Source organism: Delphinus delphis, chromosome 13 (genome assembly GCF_949987515.2).
Source record: "Delphinus delphis chromosome 13, mDelDel1.2, whole genome shotgun sequence".
In the NCBI taxonomy this organism is placed as follows: domain Eukaryota; kingdom Metazoa; phylum Chordata; class Mammalia; order Artiodactyla; family Delphinidae; genus Delphinus; species Delphinus delphis.
Genome location: NC_082695.1, coordinates 178,242 through 201,775, shown reverse-complemented (window position 1 = coordinate 201,775; position 23,534 = coordinate 178,242). Strand labels below are relative to the sequence as shown.

Here is a 23,534-nt window from a genome sequence, read left to right as displayed (position 1 = left end):
ATGCCCTACAAGTTGATAAGTATGCCTTTGTAAACAAAGATGAAACATTTATCTTTTTCTTTCTACCTGATCCTCCCAGATTTTGGCTTCTCCAGCTGGCTGCACTGTGGACTTGATGGCCTGTGACCAGATTACAACTAGTTATACTAATCATTATTTTAATTTGCTCTCTCTCATTTTCAAATTATTTATGCCTCGTTTCTCTCTCCGCTACACTATAACTTTATTAATGTTACCAGCTGTCATATTCTGTCTGTTTTCTAAGATTGTTGGCTCTTGAATTACCCAATGTGTTAGCAGGCCTCCAACAAAATTAATGATGTCCCAAGAAGTTAACCATATACTTAACTCTACATAGAATAATTGTAATAGTACAACTCTAAATACGGTTAGAAGCAACAAGGAAAAACATCTACTGGATCATATAAACTAGTAAGACAAGCGATCCAGAGAATTTTAGATTCTCAACAGGGCCTAATCCAACAAACAAACAAAAAACAAACACAAAAAACCCAGCGCATCGAATGGCCTATCAACAGAAACTTTGCCTGATCTAGGAATGAGCCTTCCTAGTGCCATGGGACAAAACTGGTCATGGGCACTTCCCTGGTGGTCCAGTGGTTAAGACTCCGCGCTTCCACTGCATAGGGCACGGGTTCAATCCCTGGTTGGGGAACTAAGATCCCGTATGCTGCAGCGCAGCCAAAAAAAAAACCCCAAACCAAAAACTTGTTATGAAATGCCTCCCAAATATTAGCCAAATTTATGACCAAGAGGAGGCACTGTGGAACAAGAATGTCACCTGCCACATCAGCAAACAAAGGATGTTTGCAGCCTTCAAGTCATCAGCCACCGAAGCCTTCCTGACTACACCCTGAGGGGATTCAGGGTGGAGACAGGCAGGATACTGGCCCAGGAGAGTTAAGATCCTTATCAAAGGAATGACTTCAATGAGCCCAGACTCTTGCATCTTCCCACACACAGAAAAGTGCTAAGGTCATTAACTTGAGGTGTTTGGTTCTCTTTAATTGACAGAAATCTTCCGAGGTTCTGATTACCTGGCTTCTGTTGCAAGCCTCCTGTATACCCTGCTCCTCCTTTACCTCTGGGGAGCGGTCCCTCAGAGCTCTGGGAGAGGCTGAGCCCGGGCTACGGCCTCAGAAAGTACGCACAACGTAATGGAATCGTCAACTTCTGGCTTGTGCTTTTTTTTTTTTCAGTTGACCGGGGTTAAGACAGATGCAAGAACAGGTCCTGGATAAAGTAAGACGTACAAGCAGGACATCCCTCCTCCTCTCACTCACGGGGTAGAGTCAGATTCCCTACCTGCGCCTGGCCTGCTCACCCCCCGGCGCCCGCTCCGCCCCAGGGAACCCACGGCCCCAGGAACACAGCTTCCCGCCCCCGCCCCCGCCCGCTAACACCCACCCCCAGTTGGGGAGAACTCCGAGGAGGACCCACCGCTCGGGTGCACGCTCCCCTCGCCCTCCCCCCTCCCGCGTCTCCTCAACGTCCGCGCGCCTGCGCGCTCACCTGTCCTCGGGGTGCCTGCCTCTCGCGTGGGAACGACCGGGCTGCAGCGGGAAGGGAGGCGAGAGCGCGCGGAGCAGGCGGCGGCGCCGAGGGCCCTCAGCTGGGAGGCGAAGAGCAGAGCCGCGCGCTCCCCAGGCCCGCGGAGCCAGGGCCGGGACTCCACTTCCCAGGAGCCTCCGCGCCGCCCCGCGGAGCGATTCTGGGCTTTGCGTCCGGCTGCGCTTCTCGGCGGGTCGTGAGTGGACGTGGAGCGCGTGCGTGTGCGCGAGGGCCCGGGGCGCGGCGTGGGCTGTGGGGACCGGGTGGGCGCAGGAGGCCGGGCGGGGACCGAGCTGTCGCCGCCCGCCCTGCGGACCCGCGCGGGACGCGGAGGCCCGGATGTGGGCGCGCTCGCCGAGCCGCTGCCTTTGTGACGGTGCCGCCCCGTCGGCGACGCTCCCGGTGCTGCGCCTGCAGGTGCCGATCGCAGGTACACGCGAGAGGGCTGGATGTGGTTTCTTCCTAGCGGGAGGCGGCGGCGCCGCCGTTTCCTCGTCTCCTCGCCGAGGCGGACGGTTTTCACCAACAAATGGTTTTTCTTCCCTGTGGTCTCCCGGCCTGAGTGATCCCCACTGCCCCTTGGATTCGCTCGCCTTCGCGTTGGTGGGACGGGACCCTGACGCCCGTACGCGCCGGGCGGTGGTGGGGAGTTTGAACCACATATTCTCAGCGATGCAAAATAAAATTTCTTCTGTTCCTGTTTTTTTTTTTTTTCCTTCCCAACTGGGGCCAGATGTTTAAAACTTTGCATATGGCCTTTCCAGCATCTGCTAAACGTAATCATGCTCTTTTTCGTTAGAGTAGGAAATTTCTTTACAGTAAATGTCCTAACGTTCCTAAAAGACATCCAACGTGGTTATACTGGTTTAAAAAAATATATACTTCTGGATTCTATTCCTGGATATTATAGAAGTTATATGCTGCAGACATTGATGAAGTGGGTATACTTTTAAGAAGTTTGGTGGCAGAAAGGGCTGGATCGATTTCTATTTCTGGCTCCAGTCTAAAAATATTCATTAAAAAAAACTTTTTACTTATTGAGACTTATTTTGGCAGTTATTTTCCTCAGAATTGCCTGTCTTATCAATATTTTCAGTGTTTAAGATCCAGCAGGTTCGGCATCTCTAGCTCCTGGCTTCCTGATCTTCAGTTGTTGGGTTTTCTTTTTTAATCAAATAGATTAATTGAGGGTGTGTGTGTGTTTAACCAGTTTGACTTTTCAGAGATAGCTCATAATTATTATATTTTTATTTTCTCTTGACAGTTAAACGAATCAAATTTGTACATAATCTAACACCTGGTATGAATGTGAAAGATGAGGTTGACATCAAAATTACCTAGATCCCACCCAAAGTATATGGAGAAGCAGAAGAATTTAAGTTCTATCTTTACTTCATATACAGAATATACTGTTAAAGAAAAAAATAAGAAGTAAAAGGGAAGACAGGTTGTCATCCACAGTGCTAGCTAAAAAATATTAGTCACCTTACCAGTGTTGACTAAAGTTAACCTGGGACATAAGTAGCACAACCCCTTCCTGCCCCTTTTTAAACTACCTCAATACTGCAGTAATTTTCTTCGGCGACCTAACTAATCTCCTCTTCTCTTGTTTCATTAAAATTGTCCCTCTGTCTTGCAAAGCCTCCTGGACAAGTGGATGGCACACATTCTTGCCCTTCTTGAAAATTGTTCATTTGTTCTTTCATTCCCTCTCTCAACACATATTTCTTGAGCTCTTAGCATGTGCCAGTCACAGGGCCAGTATTTGAGATATATATCATAAGTTAAATGATTAAGTCTGCTTATCAGTATTTTATATAAACATCGCAAACTTTTGTTTAGGACAAGATATTAATAGTATTTACATAGATACAAGGTGTACCTTCTGGAAGAGAGATGACAAAGTATCTTATTAATTAACTGCATCGCCAGCATGTACAAGAGATTTAGTTAATATCAATGAGTTTAGTAAAGGGACTGGAAAGAGCATATATATTAACAGATTGCTTAACTGTCCTCAGTAACAAATTTGCAAATACCTTTGTAGAAGAAAGTCTGTTCACAACAGGAAGAAGATACCTAGTAATTTTAACTAGAAATGTATCTGAATAATAAGAGAAAACTTTAATATAATCCTAGAGTCATAAATAAGAATAAAGGATGAGTAGGAATGAGAGCAGTTCTGTTTATGGATTAAATGCACTTGTCAAGAAAATATTATTGGGATTGTTTTTTTTAAAGAACCCCATGCAATTTGTTCTTTCTTTTATGTCTCCATCTTCTTAAAAATGTTATGAAAGTGACTCCTTTTCCTTTTAATTAGATGAGAAAATGTTTCTGTTAAAGGAAAAATACTCCTAGAAATGATGAGTTCCCTTGGTTTTCATCACATAATTCAAGCACTGAAAGCTTAGTAGCATATAGTTTAAAAAACATTTTAGTTTTAAAAAATTTTTGTTTTAAGGAAAAAGACGTTTCATTGTGTGATATCTCCGTTTTGCTTACAATAGACTTTCACCTGTAGTTTTCCTTATAGCATGACTCAGATCAGCCAGGGTCTTAAATCTTCTGGCTCTGAAGCAAGGTCAGGACTGGTGTGTCACCGGCTGTATATGCATCTCTGGCTTAGAACCGACACCAGGAGCATAATTTTTGCCTCTTTCCACACAATACCTTTCTGCTGTCTCATCCTTACCTTTTCTGGTCAATATTTTATTATGAAAAAGTTTGAACATACAGCTAAACTGAAAGAAGTTTACAGTGAATACTTGTAACCTCCCCTCCTAGACTCTACCATTAACATTTTACTATACTAATTTGAACATATATCTGTCTGCCCCTTTCTTCATCAGTCCCTCTTTTTTGGGATGCATTTCAAAGTAAATTGCAGCCATCAGTATGCTTTCCTGAAATACTTCTGAATGCACGTGCATTGTTAACCAGAATTTAATGTTTGTTTCACTTATGCTTTTGATGTGAAATTTACATAAAATGAAATGCACAACCTGAGAGTGTCCGTTTGTTGAGTTTTCACAGATGCACAATCTTTGCGGAGTATGGCTTTGCTGTCTCTGCTGCTGGGTCCTTTTGCTGATGATCCCTTGTCCTTCACAGATGCCAAATACCAGTGAACTTATTCAGAACCTTAAGAGATCTGTTCTCTTTTATTAAGAATTACACACTCCATATGCCCAAGCAAAACGCTATCCCCTAGAAGGTCTCGCCGGTCCCTGGGCTCTGGTCCTCAAGCACTGGGTCTTCCAGTCTCCATTGCCTGCCCTGGGCAGACATCTGTACAAACCACAGGTTATCGCCAAGTGTTCGACAAGTGCGGAGTGAACAAATACGAAGCACTGTGCTGGCCTCTTTCCAGGTTTTAGAGTGAGGCTATCCCAGTTCTCAAGTAGTTCTTCATCTCACAGGGAGGTGGGCAAATGAGCCGGGCGTTGAAGTGCGAGGAGCGTGGGCAAAAGGCTCCAGGGATTTTCTCTGGGACGATGGGAAGGCTTTTGGAAAAGGTGGCATGTGAATGAAGCTTAGAGAACATGGGGCAAGTGCAGTAGGATTGAAGGTTGAAAGGTTGTCAGGGCCCAGAATGTGGATGGTTGTGATCAGAGCTGTGCCTGGAACCTCTGTGCCTCATATGGTAACTTCCATAGCCTTCTTGCTGGTGCTGGAAGCTTCTTTCAGGCCATCTCTGCCCTGGTGGTTTGCAGAATAGCAGCTCTCAAAAGACATCTGAGTCCTAACTGCCAGAAGCTGTGGCTGTATCAGCTTATTGGCAACAGGAACCGTGTAGATGTGATTCAGCTGAGCACCTTGGAACGGGGAGCCTGCCCTGGGTTATGTGGGTGGGACAGGGGGGCAGAGGGTGAGGGTCGGAGGACTTGTGACATCGGAGGCAGCAGGGCACAGGGGGCAGTGACCTTGCTGCTGCGGGCTTCCTGCCTGCAAGTCTGGTCCCTCCCTCCGAGCTGTTGAGCCCACCCCAGCCCTGCTTCACGCCTACAGACATGCCCAGGTCCGCATTTGATCCTCCGCCCTTTCACTGCTGTTCTCGCCTCCAAACTTTTCAGCCCTATTGTGGAATTTGTCTGCTGTTCCCGCTTTAGCGAACCTTCATCTAGCCAGTCAGGGCACTAGAATCCCTAATTCATCTGAACTCTTAATCCTCCCTTCCTTGAAGTTCTCCCTTCTGGCTTCTGATATACATCTCTACAGCTCTTCTACAGATCTGTCTGTAGATCTTCTCATTCTCTGGTGGATCTTTCTTTCCCTTTTTGGGCTTCCTTTTCTCCTCTGTTTTCTTCCTAGATACTAATTTATCCCACAATTTTTTTCCCTTTTAGATCCCCATGATTTTTTAAGATTAATTAATTTATTTTTGGCTGCGCCAGGTCTCTGTTGCTGCGCGCGGGCTTTCTCTAGTTGCGGCGAACAGGTGCTGCTCTTCGTTGTGGTGTGCGGGCTTCTCATTGTAGTGTCTTCTCTTGTTGCGGAGCACGGGCTCTAGGCGCACGGGCTTCAGGAGTTGTGGCACGCGGGCTTCAGTAGTTGTGGCTCGCAGGCTCTAGAGCACAGGCTCAGTAGTTGTGGTGCACGGGCTTAGTTGCTCCGCGGCATGTGGGATCTTCCTGGACCAGGGCTCGAACCCATGTCCCCTGCATTGGCAGGAGGATTCTTAACCACTGCGTCACCAGGGAAGTCCTATCCCACAATTTTCTGGTCCTACAGTTTATTTTACTCTCCATGGTATCTTTGGTTGATTTTATACACTGCCATGGTGTCATCTGATAATGCTGTTACCCAGCTTTACCAGATGTTCTGTCTCCTGGTGAGCTTTATAGGAATCATGGCGCAGGGATGTATAATCTCCCTTAGACCCCATCTGTCTCCTTCACCTGCATCAGAGTAGATGAATACGTCACCCCCAAATCTGTGACTAAAGATCCACCCCCACTCCCCGCAAGAATTTGTTCTGTTTGAGAATATAGCTGTGCAGCTTGAGTAGATCTAGGTAGAGCAGAACTGTGGATGGCGGCTGATACAGCTGGATGACCCTCACAGCTAAACGTGTCCTTCTCCCTCTCCCTTCTCTGGCTCACGCACCGTGTGCACAGCCAATCCTACCCCCAGACATTATTGTCCATTCTGTCACCCAGAAACCTGGGGTCACCTTGAACCCTTAACCTGTATTCCCATTCACATCTAATCAATTCCATTGCTGCGCTCCTTTGTGCTCCTGTATTCTGGATCACAGTTTCCCCCCTGCCTGGTTTCTTTGCAGGTGTTTCATCCCCCTCTAGTCCATCACACAACTACCTCAAAGGCAGACACATCTGTTGTCATTGCCCAGCTGACAGCATGTGGGCAAGAGCCTGTTTCTGAGGACGGCACTTTGGGCCTCTGTGACCTCGACCTGGCCTGTTTCTGGCTGCTCCCTGCCCTGCACCACATTCGACGGCCACACTGAGCTTCTCCCCCTACGTCACCGTCGAAGGCCCTGCTTTTGTTCATGATTCCCCACCCTCGCTTATCTGCCTGAACTCAGACGCGTTCTGGACTCAGCCTTAGACCCCCAGCTCCTGCTGGCTGCTGTCTGTGTTCCATGGAGGTTGGTTTCTTCAGCTTGCCTTAGCTGCTGAGGGCAGGGATAAATGCTTCGCTCACATTTTATCCCCTGGGCGTGGGACACAGCCGGGATCATAGTAAAGTGTTCAGCAGTGATTTAGAAAAATGACAGAAGATCACAATAGTTATCAGCTTACCTGCTGTTTCCCTAAATACAAATGAAAACCCGTCCTGGTGTCCCTCCCCTGGCAATATCTGTTGTTACGTTAGAGAAGTCAGTTTTGTTCGGTTGCATAAGAATATCCTTTGTAAATCTGGTGTCTGATGGAAGGATCTGATTACCCCCAAGAAATGGTAGAAACTGAGAATTAAATAGACTCCATGACAGCTGGGGTCAGTGGCTGCCAACCGTGGTGCACGTCGCACGTCGGAAGCACCTGCAGTGCTCCCTCCCCATGGAGTTAAATGAGAAGCTCTTGGTGGGGGAGGGTGGCGTGGGACCCAGGTATTAATAACTTATTAATATAGGGGGAAAGGCCAGTGTGCAATCAGGGCTATAAACTGTCAGTTTAGATAAAGTTTTAAGTAAATTATCTAGAAGTGGGCGTTAAGGGAAATTAGGGTGACATAAGACTATTTGCTTTAAATCATAAAACAGGAGAGTCACTGGAATGAACCTTAGATGTCCATGTAAACTGGAGGCTGTATATAGTTGTTTTTTTTTTTTCTTTTTAAATAAGATCCTATTCAAAGTTTATCAGTGACCAGAAATTTCCTGCCTCTTTCCGTGACCTGATCTGTTACCAGGTGTTGTTTGATTAATGGTGTCTTATTATTATTGACTTGTAATTGACTTCTTTGTGACTCCACACATTTCTCCTAATTCTGCCCTCTGGAACAACTCAGAATAAATATTATCCCTGTGGCCTTCCCTGGTGGTGCAGTGGTTAGAAATCTGCCTGCCAATGCAGGGAACACGAGTTCGATCCTTGGTCTGGGAACATCCCACATGCTGCAGAGCAACTAAGCCCGTGCACCACAACTACTGAGCCTGAGCTCTAGAGCCCGCGAGCCACAACTACTGAGCCTGCAAACCACAACTACTGAGCCTGTGCTCTAGAGCCCACGAGCTACAACTACTGAGCCCGTGTGTCACAACTACTGAAGCCCGCGCGCCTAGAGCCCGTGCTCCGCAACAAGAGAAGCCACCGCAGTGAGAAGCCTGTGCACCGCAACGAAGAGTAGCCCCTGCTCGCCACAACTAGAGAAAGCCCACACACAGCAACAAAGACCCAACGTAGCCAAAAAAAGAAAACATAAAATGTTTAAAAATATATATATTATCCCTGTTCCACAGGACCTGTAAATGTGTGAAGACCATTCTCTTGCTTCACCCAAGTAATTTCTTATGCAGGCTGGACGTCTGTGGTTATTTCAGCCTTTACTCACCTGAGCTCAGTGAGGGAGGGGCCTGTCTGAACAGCTGTTGCTCTGGGCTCAGCCCCTGGAATAGTACTTGGCATGTGGTTCGTGAGCCCTTGGTTAACATCTGGATCAGGAAGGTGTGAACAAGGAACACACGCGTTCATCCCACCTTTCCATCCTGCTGACTGGATTCTGACTCCTGGAAATGAGCCTGTGCTCCTCTGATGATACCCCACAGAGAACACGTGTCTGCTTCTGTGTCTTAACTCCCACAGCTGGTGTGTTCAGCTAAAATTACTCAAGTTTCTGGGGAAGGGTTAAAAGAAGTAAGGACGGACCTGTGCCTGGCATCAGAGACCTCACCCCAAGCAGACATGACCTTGGGCAGGTAGCTGTGCTCTCTGGCTGTACTTTTGTTCAGTTCATGTTGCTTCCTGTCCTAGGGACTGTGGGAGCACAGAGGTGAAAGAACTAAACCTTCCTGGAGAAGTTAGGGAATGACACAGGAAAGGGTGATGTTTGATCTTGCAGGATGGGTAGGATTTTACCAAGCGGCACGAAAGGGCAGAGCCTTCCTGGCCTAGGACTAGGGCGTGTGAAGAGGTTGGGCAGTTCAGGTGGTGCAGCATGGATGGGTGGGTGGGGGGGGTTGTAGTTTGATGGGACATTTAGGGCTAGTGAGGGAGAAAAGGGCCCGCCACAAAGAACCCTAAATCCATGCTGAGGACTTGGTCCATTTTCCTGTGAGTACTGGGAGATCAGCAGAGAATTCTAATCAAGAAGCGCAGCTTACGTGTTTTACAGAGATGATGCTGATATGGACACTCATCGGAGTGAGAAAGTCCGGAGGCGGAGAAGCCAAGTCCGAGCCAAGGCCGTGGGATCTGGAGGGGTGGGAGCTAGAGAAACGTCTAGGAGGGGATTTACAGGCTGTAGTAACTGATTGGATGTTAAGAGGACAGGGTCTAGAAAGATACTTGTGTTACTTGTCCCTAGATATCGTGTATGTTTTTAATTAACAAGCAGATAATCCTTACCGTGTGTCAGGCACTGTTTTCTGTGTTTCACAAATATGGACTCATTTAACTCTCGTAATAACCTATGGTAGGCACTATTTAGTCCCCACTGTACAGATGAAGAGACCGAGATACTGAAAGGTTAAGAAGCCACCTGTGAGCAGTGGAGCGGGGTCTGAACCTAGGCAGTCTGGCTGCAGAAGCCATGCTGTTAACCACAGTTGGGAATATTCAGTTGAGGTTGGGGAAGACGTAGGGGCAGAGGACAGAGTGATCTGTTCATTCCAGCCCAGCACTGAGCCTGTCGTGAGCCAACAATGGGATGGACCATGGGGTAAAACGAGTAGGTGTGCTCTGTGCTCTGTAAGTGCCCAGGGGGCCATTGAAAGGGCGGAGACTGGGAAAGACAGAGAAGCAACAAAAGGTGACCTACATTTAAGCTAATCATAATTTTAAATTTTTATTAGTATTTTTAATTTTTAAAAGTGGATGTATAGTTGATTTACAGTGTTGTGTTAATTACTGCTGAACAGGGAATCCCCTGCTGGTCCAGTGGTTAGGACTCTGTGCTTTCATTGCTGAAGATGTGGGTTCAATCCCTGGTCGGGGAACTAAGATCCCACAAGCCATGCGACGTGGCTAAAAGACAAAAAAAAGTTACTGCTGTACAGCAAAGTGATTCAGTTATGTATGTGTGTGTGTACATTCTCTCTTTTCATATTCTTTTCCATTATGGTTTATCATAGGCTATTGAGTATAATTCCCTGTGCTCTACAATAGGACCTTGTTGTCTGTCCATTCTATATATAACAGTTTGCATCTGCTGACCCCAGACTCCCAATCCTCCCCTCCCCCTCGGCCACTGAAAGTCTGTTTTCTATGTCTGTGGGTCTTTTTCTGTTTCATAGCTAAGTTCATTTGTGTCATATTTTAGATTCCACACATAAGTGATATCGTATGGTATTTGTCTTTCTTTTTCTGACTTACTTCACTTAGTATGATAATCTCTAGTTGTATCTAATCATAATTTTTTAAGTCATTAGAGAAGACTAAGAAGTACCAAGCTGTATAGAGGAAAACTAGGTGAGGGGCTACCAAAGTCAGTAAAGAGGTTCAAGAACAATTGAGAGGCCAGCAGTGCCTCTATAACAGGTGTCATTGGTGAAAACCAGTTTAGCACTGGTGAGGGGGTCAGAAACCGTAGTGCTTTTATTCATGTACAATAAGTATGGGTAGAATTGAAATGGAAATCCTTAAGATCTCCAGAAGACAAAGGGGGCAAACAGTGTAAAAGAAAGCAAATACAAAAGAGCCATCAACATAAACATATGGAAAATATTCAGACCTAGTATTCAAAGGCTGGAAATTAAAGATACAATCTAAATTTAAAACAAGTTAAAAGTGCAGTGTTTATAGACGTCTACTTCTGTCCAAGATGGAGTAACAGGGAGGGGATTTACCTATCCTCTTGCCCAAACAAACAGCAACAACAACAAAAAGACAAAATACATGAAACAAACGTTTAAAGACATTCGATGTCAGACCACAAAGGACAGTTATCCCTGAGAGATGGAAAACCAAGCAGGTTAGCCCTCTGACTGCCCCGGTTTATTGCCTTGAGAGGGTTTCCAGGTTACAGCAGAGGTAGGGGAAGCTGAGAGGGACTGAGCAGACCCTGAGTCCAGAATGCAGAGCTGAGGCTGGGGAGGGCAGGGCAGCAGCCTTCACAGAGTGCAGAGGGTGCCCTCGAGTGATCACACAAAGCACACACGGGGGAGGAAGCTGCAGGGAACAGCATGTGGTGTTCACATGGGGGTTATGGCCATTACTGCTGGCCAGGCTGGAAAGCTCTTCTGATTCCTGGAGCATTGGGAGTGGAGCTCTATGAAGCACTGAAAAGAAAAATACCTGTCTGCTTAGTATCCTATATTTGGCAAAAGTATATTTCAACAACAAAGGCAAGACAACCTCCAGAATGGGAGAAAATATTTGGAAGTTATATTATCTGATAAGTGTTTACTATCCAGAATAGATAAGGAACTACAGTTCAACAACTAAAAGACAAATGTCCCGGGCTTCCCTGGTGGTGCAGTGATTGAGAGTCCGCCTGCCAATGCAGGGGACACAGGTTTGAGCCCCGGTCCGGGAAGATCCCACATGCCGCGGAGCGGCTGGGCCCGTGAGCCATGGCCGCTGAGCCTGCGCCTCCGGAGCCTGTGCTCCGCAACGGGAGAGGCCACAACAGCGAGAGGACCGCGTACCACAAAAAAAAAAAAAAAAAAAGACAATGACCCAATTTAAAAATAGGTAAGGTACTTGAACATACATTTCTCCAAAGAAGATACACAAATGGCCAGTAAGCACATGAAAATAATGCAAATGAAAAGCACAGTGAGATACCACTTCACCCCTACTAAGATGGCTATATAATTTAAAAGATGGCACAAGTGTTGGCAAGCATGGGGGGAAGTTGGAACCCTTGTACATTACTTGTGTGAAAGTAAAATGACGCAGCCACTATGGAAAACAGTTTGGTGGGTCCTCAAAAAGCTAAACATAAAATTACCGTATGAGCCAGCAATTCCACTCCTAGGTATACCCGTCAGCAGATGAGTGGATAAACAAAATGTGGTGGGTCCATACAGCGGATTATTATTCAGCCATTAGAGTGAACTACTGATACAGGCTACAACATGCATGAATCTTGAAAACATGATGCTGAGTGAAATAAGCCTGACACGAAAGGGCAAATATCGTATGATTTCCTTTTAACCTATAAGGGAAAAGAATCTGACAAAAGAATATATATATATATGTAAAACTGAGTCACTTTGCTGTACACCTGGAACTACCACAACATTGTAAATCAGCCATACTTCGGTAATAAAAGGGATTTTTAAAAAATAAGAGGATTTGATGTAGTATTAGAAACATTCAGTTCCAAATGAAATTTAGCATGGAACTCTAGAGGTTGCAGGGTGTGGGAGAGGCAGTCTTCGGAGCTCTTTTCTTCCTGCTCTTGGGGATTTCGGGCACTATAGGTGTATTTCTGGAACAGTCAGATGTCGTCTGGTTGTGTGGATATGTAGGTACAGCAGTTGGTCTGAGGGAATCTAGACTCGCGATTAATGAGAACCAGGTCACAGCATCTCTCCTCAAGTTTCTGCCTTTTCCGCAGCTTCACCTGCTTGGGATCTCCTGTTACTCAGGAAGCGTCAGGAACGAGGAGGGCATGGAGGCCGAGTTGCTAACTGCCCGGTCCCACGTAAGTTGGGCTGCCTTCATTCTTTTTTGTTTTCCGACTGAGAATCCCTTTTTAGTTAAGGGTTCTTAAGGGATCCGTATCTCAGACACTTCCTCCAATAGACTAGCACTGTTTGTTTGCTTTATTTATAGCTGTAGTTTTATTTCCTTTCATATCAAAGAAACACAACTTGAACAGAAATGTGTGAAATATTGAGGACTCTGATGAGATGCTCTTTCGTCTACAATGAGGAATGACTGAGCACACAGCAAGCTTTCTCCCTTCAAGATGATGACAGAACTAGGATGTTGGTGCCTTTCTGAGGGATTCTCTGGTCCCTGGTGGTCTTGGGTGTGGGGCTGGTGTGTTAATTCCTCCCTGGGGACTGCCTGTGGAGGAGCCTGGGGACAAGTTAGGTAATTATCCAGGAGTAACTGCAACCAAGACAGGAAGAGCCCCGGGAGAGGGTGGGTCCTCTGGGGACAGAGAGATGGGTGGGGGACCCTCCTTCAGCCTCACTCAGCTTCGCCCCTAGGTGATCTCTCATACTTTACTTCTACGTATTCAAAACCCCACCAGAAAGCATAGTCTTTGCTTTTGGCTGTCCTACATATTTTGAAGGATTTACGGGAAGAAAAGTAGTCTATTGTATTTACCCAGATATTTGCCCTTTTTCTTTCTCATCCATCATTCCTGAGATTTAAAGTTTCTCTCTTTTGTCATTTCCCTTCTGCCTGACGAATTACCTTTAGCATACTTTTAGAGCAGGTCTGCTGGTAACAAATCCTGTTTGTTTAACTTTCTTTGAGAATGCATTTTTCATCATTCCTGAAAGATATTTTCACCCAATAATTGAAATTCTGGCATGACAGTTCTTTTCTTTCGGCATTAAAAAATCCCCACTATTCCACTGTCGTTTTACCTTCACAGTCTTTGATGAGAAACGCTCAGTTATTCAAATGGGTTTTTTTCTGTGTCATCTATAGATCCCTTTGATGTGTCTAATAAAGGCCTTGCTTCTGTATCTATTGTTTTATTACTATTAAAATATAATCTCTTCTCTATTTTTTAAATGCCTACCAATATTTAGGAAAAATGTTTTGGAAATTTATTTTAGGTCATAAAACATGGCTAGGTTGGTCTCTTAAGCATAAAGTTGCACTTGAGCTCAAGACTGTTTTTCCCTTCTTCTCCTGCCTTGTATTAGGTTCTAATTATTTTACATAAGTGTAGATTAACTGATTCTCCTTGCTTTAGCTGTTTACAACATACTTGATTTAAATGAAAGTGTTTCTGACAGTTTCTAAACTGAAAGCATAACATGGAACAGGTTTCTAGACAGTACGTACTTAATACCATTCCTTTTAGGACTTGTCCAGAATTCAACGTAAATACGACTCACTCCTAGAATGAGTTCTATTCTGTCCTGTTTCCCTACCCAAGTGCTATCTGCCTAATCTCTCTTTCTGTCAATATTCGGGGAAGGGAGGGCAGAGATATACATCAGGCTCAAACTTGCTTTGTGTTGTAGACACTGGTGACCTTCAAGGACATACTTGTGAACTTCACGAGGGAGGAGTGGAAGCTGCTGGACCCTGCTCAGCAGCTCATGTACAAAGATGTGATGTTGGAGAACTACAGAAACCTGGTGTCCTTGGGTGAGATGGACCTCTGTTTGGGGGTTTTGGGTTCCTCATTGATCAAAAGGTATGGAGAGCCTGAAGCATACATTGGAGTGTGAGCTTGGGGCCAGGGACCTAATTTCTTTGGGGCATGGAACAGGGTTTTCGTACTCCTTCTGCTTTTATGAAAAAAAAATTGTTTTCGTTTGTTGAATTTTAAGAAATGTGTATTTTGCTGCCTCTGTAGCCCTACCTTGTCTACTCTTCAGAGCCCCCCAGGACTATTGAAGGGGCCCGGGGTTGGGGGTGAACTGGGATGCTTCTTTGTGTCCAGCCCAGAGCTCCAAACCCTCGCCCAGTTCTTTATCTTTCACTGGGAACAGGGCATCAGCTTCCCAAGCCAGAGGTGATCCTGCAGTTGGAGAAGGGGGAGGAGCCATGGCTGTTGGAGAGAGGGATTCACCAAGAGACCTATCCAGGTGAGAACCAGACCACCCGTTTGGGGGAGGAGTCCCTGGCGAGAGTGGTCACTAGTTCTCTGCATTTCGAAGGTGAGGACTGGGTTTATTTAGCTTCGGTTTCCCCACTGCTAGTCTGCTTTCTAGTCTTGTCACACTTCCATTTGCATTCATTAAAATTATCTTTCTGATGTTTCCATCTCCGGGCTATTGTATAAAGAAGATGTGGCACATATATACAATGGAATATTACTCAGCCATAAAAAGAAACGAAATTGAGCTATTTGTAATGAGGTGGATAGACCTAGAGTCTGTCATACAGAGTGAAGTAAGTCAGAAAGAAAAAGACAAATACCGTATGCTAACACATATATATGGAATTTAAGAAGAAAAAAAAAATGTCATGAAGAACCTAGGGGTAAGAGAGGAATAAAGACAGACCTACTGGAGAACGGACTTGAGGGTATGGGGAGGGGGAAGGGTGAGCTGTGACAGGGCGAGAGAGAGTCATGGATATATACACACTAACAAACGTAAGGTAGATAGCTAGCGGGAAGCAGCCGCATGGCACAGGGATATCGGCTCGGTGCTTTGTGACCGCCTGGATGGGTGGGATAGAGAGGGTGGGAGGGAGGGAGACGCAAGAGGGAAGAGATATGGGAACATATGTATATGTATAACTGATTCACTTTGTTATAAAGCAGAAACTAACACACCATTGTAAAGCAATTATACCGCAATAAAGATGTTAAAAAAAATTATCTTTCTGTTTCAGTGCTTGGTTCCAGCCCTGTTCATTTTGCTTTCCTGATTATTACTACTAACTCAAGCATCTGTGTCCTCTTATCTTTCATAGAATTATTCTATTATCTTTGCCTGTCTTTTCCCTGTCCTGTGTCCCTTCCCACAGCCTTTGATCTGCTGCTCTGTGTAAGCTCTGCCATGGGACCCCATCGCCTGCCCCTGCTCTGAGTTTGTTTTTTGCCGGTTAGCAAATTGCAGCAGAGGCATCACCAATCCCTGTTGACTTAACCCTCCTTCCTTTCCAGAATTGCTGCTCTCAAAAACACCTGTTTTCTCATAATCTAGCTCTTTATTTAATTTTTTTTTCATTTTAATCTTAATATCTGTAAAATGCAGACCACTGTGTGGATTTCTAGCATCAGTCCTTTCCCCAGCTCCCCTGTGTAGAGAAGATCAGCCTTCTGGGTTAAGAAATGAAGGCAGTGCTTCATCTTCCTCCTGTTCTGTTCTCTCTGAGCAATGCTGTCTCTGACCCCTGTCTCTAAGCTCAGTGCTCTGATGTCTTTCTCCTTAGCCCAGCCATCTGGGGCGTTGCTGTCTGGACCTTGCTGCTGATGGCCAACTCCATGTGCTAGTGACCCACGTTGACTCCTGGGGACACATGGCCTCCCAGGCCCGGTGCAGTCTAGGCACCTCGTAATCCTCTGGCACTCACGTCCACTCATGTCAGGCATTTCCCTGAACCTCAGGCTGTGAGTGTGATGTGAATGAAGTCGTTAGCGTCTCAGTCGTCCTCTATGTTTCGCCTCCAGTCCTTTTTTGTGAAACCTTTTGGCTTATTAAGTACAGGTTCCTTCTTTTTCTGAGCTTCCACTTTGTTTCTACTTTTAAATGTCATAAATTTTGTTTTTGACTTTTTTTACATTGGGCCTCGTAGGTGACTGTAGCCAGTACCTGTCTCAGGGCAGGTCCCTCAGACACTGGGAAGTACTTGATCAGTCAGCTGCTTTGGGGCCATGGCAGGAAAGACTGTTCTCTGTTTCCTTTCATTTCCCTATTTCTTCCTGTCCTTATTTTTTCCATTCATGTGTTCAGTTTAGCAGGCTTTCCTGGATGTCTGTTGACAAGTATCCAAAAATAACTGACTATAACCAGCAGTTTAAATTTTTAGTGGGAAATTTGTTGTCAAAAGAAATACTGAAATTCCATGTATGTGCTTAATCGACTGGAATTTAAGGGAATCTACAAGCTCTGGGAACTTCATTATCAAAATGAAAAGTATAATGGGTGATGGCTTTAAAAACTCTGTTGATGAATTGATTAATGGATGCTGCAGATTTTGAAGATAACGCACCTGAGTTATCTTCCACATTACAGAACACATGGAAGATTTTTAGGACTTTAATGCGTCCGTGTTTTCTGTCGCTTTCTCCAGACTTGTCTTTCCATACCCAGCCCTACCCCTCATCACACATGTTCATTCTAGAATTTTCCAGTTGGCATTAGTAGTTTGAAAAACTTCTCCATGGGATTCTGATGCACTGGGTGGAGGAGAGGGAAAAGATGGCATATGTCCTGTCAAAACTCATCAAGGTAGAGGTGTGTGTATATGTAATGGAGTATTATTTATCCTTAAAAAGGAAGGAAATACTGCAGTTTGCTACAACGTAGATGAACTTTGAGGACATTATGTTGGGTGAAATAAGCCAGTCTCAGAAGGACAAATAGTGTATGATTCCACGTATGTAAGGTACTTGAAGTAGCCAAAATTATAAAGACACAAAGTATAATGGTGATTGCTGGGAGCTGGGTTGAGAGGAGATTGGGTCCTTATTGTTTAATAGGTATGGAGTTTCAGTTTTATAAGATGAAAATGGATGGTGGTGATGGCTGTACAACAATGTGAATACACTTAATACTTGAATTGTGCACTTAAAAATGGTTAAGATGGTGCATTTTATGTTATATGTATTGTTTTAATCACAATTTTTTAAAAAAGAAATCAGGGTGGGGAAGAAACTAGCAACTAACAGAGCTGGGAATGAAAATGAGGACTGGGAAAGGGGTTTGGGTTGTACAAAGGAGGCAGTTAGGAGCCTGGCACAGGGATTGTTTACCAGGGATTGTTTCCTGTGGCAGCCAAAACAAAGTTCCACAAACTGGGTGGCTTAAATCAACACATTTATTGTCTCACAGTTCTAGAGGTCAGAAGTCTCTAGAACTGTGTGGGCAGGCCGTGTGCCCTCTGGGGCTCCAGGGGAGGGTCCTTCCCGCCTCTTCCAGCTCTGGTGCCCCTTGGCTTGTAGACACATCACCTCACCCAGCCTCCATCTTCACATGGCTGCCTCCCCTGTGTGTCTGCCTCTGTATCTTCTCTCCTTTTCTTGTAAGGACACCAGTCAGACTGGATTAGGGCCCTCCTACACCAGTACTACTGCATCTTAACTAATTACATCTGCAATGATCCTATTTCCAAATAAGGTTATAACCTGTGATATTGGGGGTTAAGACTTCAGCATATCTCCTCTGGGGAACACAATTCACCCCATACACCAAGTAAGAGTAGAGTATTGCCCCACTTATGTAGGAAGAGGTGGTATTGGGTAAATAGTGGATTTTTTTCTAGATTTCAGAACCAAACATTTTAGCTGAAAGGCATTGAGAAACAAACGCAGGCTCTGAACCAGGGAAAATAATTTGCAGTAATACGCATGCATATAAACAGAAGGGCGAAAAGTCCAGGAGAATGTGAGTTAGGGTTCAGGTTCTGAGTTAGTGTCCTGCATTAGTCCTGTCAATTTTAATTAAGTCTTGGTGTCTCAGAGCAAAGGAATCAAAGTAGAAAATGGGGATGATGATACCAGTGAGCATTACAAACCGTACTGCTTCGGTGATGAGCTCCCACCTTATATGATACTTAGGATAACCTTATAGGTCCTTAAATGACAGAGAAGCAATATGATTTTTGAAAACTTTAGCAACTTGTCTAAATTCACCACTAGTAGTAGCAAAGTGTAGGTTAGAACCTGTATCTGGGTCCCTTCTGTGCAGTCACCCTGCCAGCCGACCCCATGGCCTTTCTGAGAGGTTTGCTCTGTCAGTCACATGTAATCATTCTGTACCGCTTTGGTGGCATAGATAGAAGCCATTTCCTGCCACGTGGCTGCTTTCATGGTTTAGGAATGTGAAGAGTTCATGTCGGGGAAGGGCCTGGCAGCAAGGAGACACGTCAGGTTCTTTTATCATTAATAGGTTAGATCGTGGCAGTGCAGCGCTTTCTGGGTTTCCTTAATTGCCACCCCAGCACTGAATATCCTGATCCCATGTGTCGTAGCCAGTCCTGTGGCTTCTCTTACCCTCTTTGCTCCTTTTATGTGCATATTATAGCCCGGCCCACTTCCTGTTAATGGGCCTTCCTTCCCTTTCTCACTCTCTGTCAAGGTTACAAAACCATATTTAAAAGCAACTCTGCATGACTTACATACTTTTTTCTACATATATCCTACCATTCTGACCTTAATACTTTTTTTTAGTTATGTAAGGCTTTTCCATTTCTTTCAGATTTGGAGACTGCAGTTGAAGTTAAATCATCAGCTTCCAGTAAGAGCATTTCTAAAGATAAACACTCCTGTGATGTTAAAATGAAAAGAATGGCAAAGAGTGATCTCTGGTATTTGTCACTGGAAGAAGTCTGGACACGTGAAGGTCAGTTGGACAGGCCCCAGGGCAGCCAGGAGAGACATCTGAGGCAAGTGGCATTCACCCAAAAGAAAGCACTTCCTCAGGAGAGAGTCTGTGAAAATGGGAAATACAGGGGAAACTGTCTTCTTCCTGCTCAGCTAGTACTGCGAGAGTATTTCCATAAACATGACTCACATCCTAAAAGTTTGAAACATGATTTGGTTTTCAGTGGTCATCAGGAAAGTTATGCAAGCAACAGTAATGACTCTGGTCAAACCTTCTGTCAAAACATTCACCTTCTTCAATTTGCAAGAACTCAAGCAGGAGATAAATCATACAGATGCCCTGATAACAACTCTCTTACTCATGGTACATCCCTTGGTATATCAAAGGGTACACATAGAGAGAAACCCTATGAATGTAAGGAATGTGGAAAATTCTTCAGCTGGCGCTCTAATCTTACCAGGCACCGGCTTATTCATACTGGAGAAAAACCCTATGAGTGTAAAGAATGTGGAAAATCTTTCAGCCGGAGTTCTCACCTTATTGGACATCAAAAGACTCATACTGGTGAGGAACCCTATGAATGTAAAGAATGTGGGAAGTCCTTCAGCTGGTTCTCTCACCTTGTTACCCATCAGAGGACTCACACAGGAGACAAACTGTACACGTGTAATCAGTGTGGAAAGTCTTTTGTTCATAGCTCCAGGCTTATTCGGCACCAGAGAACTCATACTGGAGAGAAACCTTATGAGTGTGCCGAATGTGGGAAGTCTTTCAGACAGAGCACGCATCTCATTCTGCACCAGAGAACCCATGTTAGGGTGCGGCCCTACGAATGCAGTGACTGCGGGAAGTCTTACAGCCAGAGGTCTCACCTTGTTGTCCATCATAGAACTCACACTGGGCTGAAGCCCTTTGAGTGCAAAGATTGCGGAAAATGCTTTAGTCGAAGCTCTCACCTTTTCTCACATCAGAGAACCCATACGGGGGAGAAACCATATGCATGCCATGACTGTGGAAAATCCTTCAGCCAGAGTTCTGCCCTCATTGTGCACCAGAGAATTCATACTGGAGAGAAACCATATGAATGCTGTCAGTGTGGGAAAGCCTTCATTCGGAAGAATGACCTTATTAAGCACCAGAGGGTTCACACTGGAGAAGAGACCTATAAATGTAATCAGTGTGGGATCATCTTCAGCCAGAACTCTCCACGTATAGTATATCAAATAGCTCACACCGGAGAGCAGTTCCTAACATGTAATCAGTGTGGGACAGCACTTGTTAATAGCCCTAATCTTATTAGATACCAGACAAATCATATTAGAGAAAATGCATATTAATGTAATAAATATGGAATTCTTCACAAAGAGCAATAACTTTATTTAGCATTGGAGAACTCCTTCTGGAGAGGAGCTGCTTTCAGTCTTGTTACTACCCTTTCGTGCACTAGAGAATTGGTCCTGGAGTGGGAAAAACACACAAATTTCACTTTAGTATATCAGATTGTCTTCTTTTCCCAAATTCCCACAAAAGTAGTTGGACTGGGAGCATTCTTCCCCCAGCATTAAATGCTAAAATCTGAGAAGGAACGATTAAGTAAGTGAGTTATTGATAGATGATCCAGCTTTGTTTCCTTCAAAAAAATAAATGAGAGTGCTACCCCAAAAAGGCAAATAAATGAGAGTTGCTGCTGAGGGGAATAAAAAATGGGTATAGTTATTGTAACAAACAATGGAAAATGATATTCCAGTGAATTAAGATGCCATTTTTTACTTGACTGTCCCTCTCTCCTGGGACACTTCGTAGTGTTTAGTCTGTTTTATGTGTCTGATATAAACCACATTTTGGCTAGCAGCAGGGAAAATCTTATCATGTGAGGCAGAGAAGGAAGAACACATTTACTACTATTAGTATCCAGTTTAAATATATTTGCATGTGGGTAACAATTGAAAATGTATCTATGGATAAATGAACAGAATTGACTTGTTAGATAAGGGAATTACGAGTGAGTTTTATAGTCTATTAGGTGTCACTGTAATAATTATTTGAAGACGCTTTCAAATATTAAAAAAGGATATACGGTTTCTCCTATTCTACTATGAAGGAAGTTTGAGAACCTCCTGCTAGCAAACTTTCCCATTAATTCTAAGTTGTTTGGGGCCATAGAGTTGCGCTCCTTGGGACAGGCTGCTAAAGACTCTTGGGAGGTTAAACACAATGATCCTCTGGATGTTGGGACCTAAAGGAGCATTGGATACTTGAACATGCCAGGGAGAGGCTCCATTTGAGTGGGAGCATGTACCCGGGCAATACTTGGAGCAAGTATGCTCCTAAAATAGACACAGCACTGCTTGTATCTTTATGAAGAAAACAGTGGTTAAGAGTATGCGTCTGAGCTGGGGTCCCCAAGTTGAACTCCCAGCTCTGTCCTTCCCTTGCTGGGTGAAATTGGGCATGTTGCCTAGCTGCTCTGTACCTAGCTAACAGATGTCCTCCTCTGCAAATTAGGGATAACATTACTTACCTCATGGGATCGTGGTGAGGAGCAAACAAGTAAACATATAAAGAGCTTAGAACATGCCTCATGTGTATGAAGTGCTTTATTACATTAGGTGTGATTGTTAACATTACATTATTGCCCCACTCTAGTGTCTGTCATTCACTTTAAACTGCTTGATTGCCAGTAAGAACTGATGGAGTTCTCACTTCGCTTCCAGTCACACATGTTTTCCCCTTTACCTGCATCAGAACTTACCAACCAAGGAAATCACTGACCCATAGTGGGTATATGGATGCATTTCTGAGGATCAGTAAACAGCTTTTAATATTGTATTCAAAAGCATTCTCTTTGTACAGAGGTTTTCCCTTTAAGAGAGAGGAACCTAATCTTCAGATTCTCTGGTAAGTCCATGACCCAAAAAAGATTTAGAAAGAGAATCTGTTTTAATCCTCTGTTTCATTCTGTAAATGGATCTTGTGTGTGTAGGAACTGACCATTATTTGCCACTTTCCAGCAAACAATGTGTATATGTTAGATGCTCACTGATTGTTGAACGATATAAAGATTGTTGAGAATAACAGGACGACGACCTTGCTGTCTCTCCCAGGACTAATCTAGAAATGCTTGTTAGACTCAAGAGACCTGAGAACTGCAGGAGCAAGAGGCCACAGCTCACTCTTCTGGCACAGTTGGGATGAAGGCCTCACGTTTTGAGAACCTCCTGGCACCTCAGTTATGGTTGAGTAACTCCTCAGTGATTACACACCATTCACGTATGTAACATACTCCTACCAGAAGTGGTTTTCATTAAAAGCAGTGGTTCTCTCTGGGCGTAAAAGACGAGCCCCGTAGCTGGGCCTCTTAGAATTTCCGATAACATATGGCTCAGTTTTCCTGAACTGTGTAGTGGAGATACTACTGCTGGTACCTATGTCCGAGGATAGTTGTGTGGATTAAGTGAGATACTGTGTAAAGTACTTGAAACAGTGCCTGGCACATAGGAAGTACTGTATGTCTTAGGTATTAATAATAATAATGTTACTATTATTCACACTCTAAGGAATGTATTTCTGTGGATGATCACTGAAACAGTACTTATAATACTGCAAAATTTGTAATATTAAAAATGTATAATAGAAAAATTTTTATTTATAGACATTAAGGTTACACATACAGAAAGCTTGGTAACATAAAAAATGTCCTTGTGATGTACAAAAAATGCATGATAAATAATTGTCAATACCAAGTAAGCTCAGATATGTAAAAATAAATGAATTTCAAAAAACGGAAATGAATCTTGCTCAAAACTCTAAGGAGATTTGTCAAAAGATTAATAGCAATTAACCTACATATTGGGAGAATTGGTGTTTGCTTTTCTTTCTTTCTTTCTTTCTTTTTTTTTTTGTACTTTTCAAAGTCTCTTCAGAGAATATATATTACTTTTAGGATCAGGAAGACAATCTTTTCAGTGATGGAATGTTTTCTCTTCAAAAGTTCTTGTCTACAAATAAGCTACTGGAACTTTAATAAGGGAATTTGGCAAGGTTGCAGGATACAAGATCAATATACAAAAATTGATATGTACAAGCAGTGAACAATTTGTAAATGAAATCAGAAATACAATCTCACAATGATACAAAAATATGAAATACTTAGATATGTTTAATGAATTGAACAAGATCTGTACAGCGAAGGTAT

The 23,534-nt window shown here is 44.1% G+C and overlaps 1 protein-coding gene across 1 annotated transcript in view; it reads left to right on the top strand.

Annotated features, from left to right (window-relative positions):
• The first annotated feature begins 1,724 nt into the window (after positions 1 to 1,724).
• LOC132435778 (zinc finger protein 268) overlaps positions 1,725 to 23,534 on the top strand; it is a 65,532-nt gene continuing 43,722 nt past the window's right edge. Inside the window, exons 1-6 of the mRNA XM_060027795.2 lie at positions 1,725 to 1,989; positions 12,763 to 12,849; positions 14,360 to 14,486; positions 14,834 to 14,929; positions 19,214 to 19,400; positions 21,632 to 21,634. Of these exons, the coding sequence (XP_059883778.1) occupies positions 1,912 to 1,989; positions 12,763 to 12,849; positions 14,360 to 14,486; positions 14,834 to 14,929; positions 19,214 to 19,400; positions 21,632 to 21,634 (578 nt within the window). The 5' untranslated portion in view covers positions 1,725 to 1,911. The remainder of the gene's footprint in view (positions 1,990 to 12,762; positions 12,850 to 14,359; positions 14,487 to 14,833; positions 14,930 to 19,213; positions 19,401 to 21,631; positions 21,635 to 23,534) is intronic.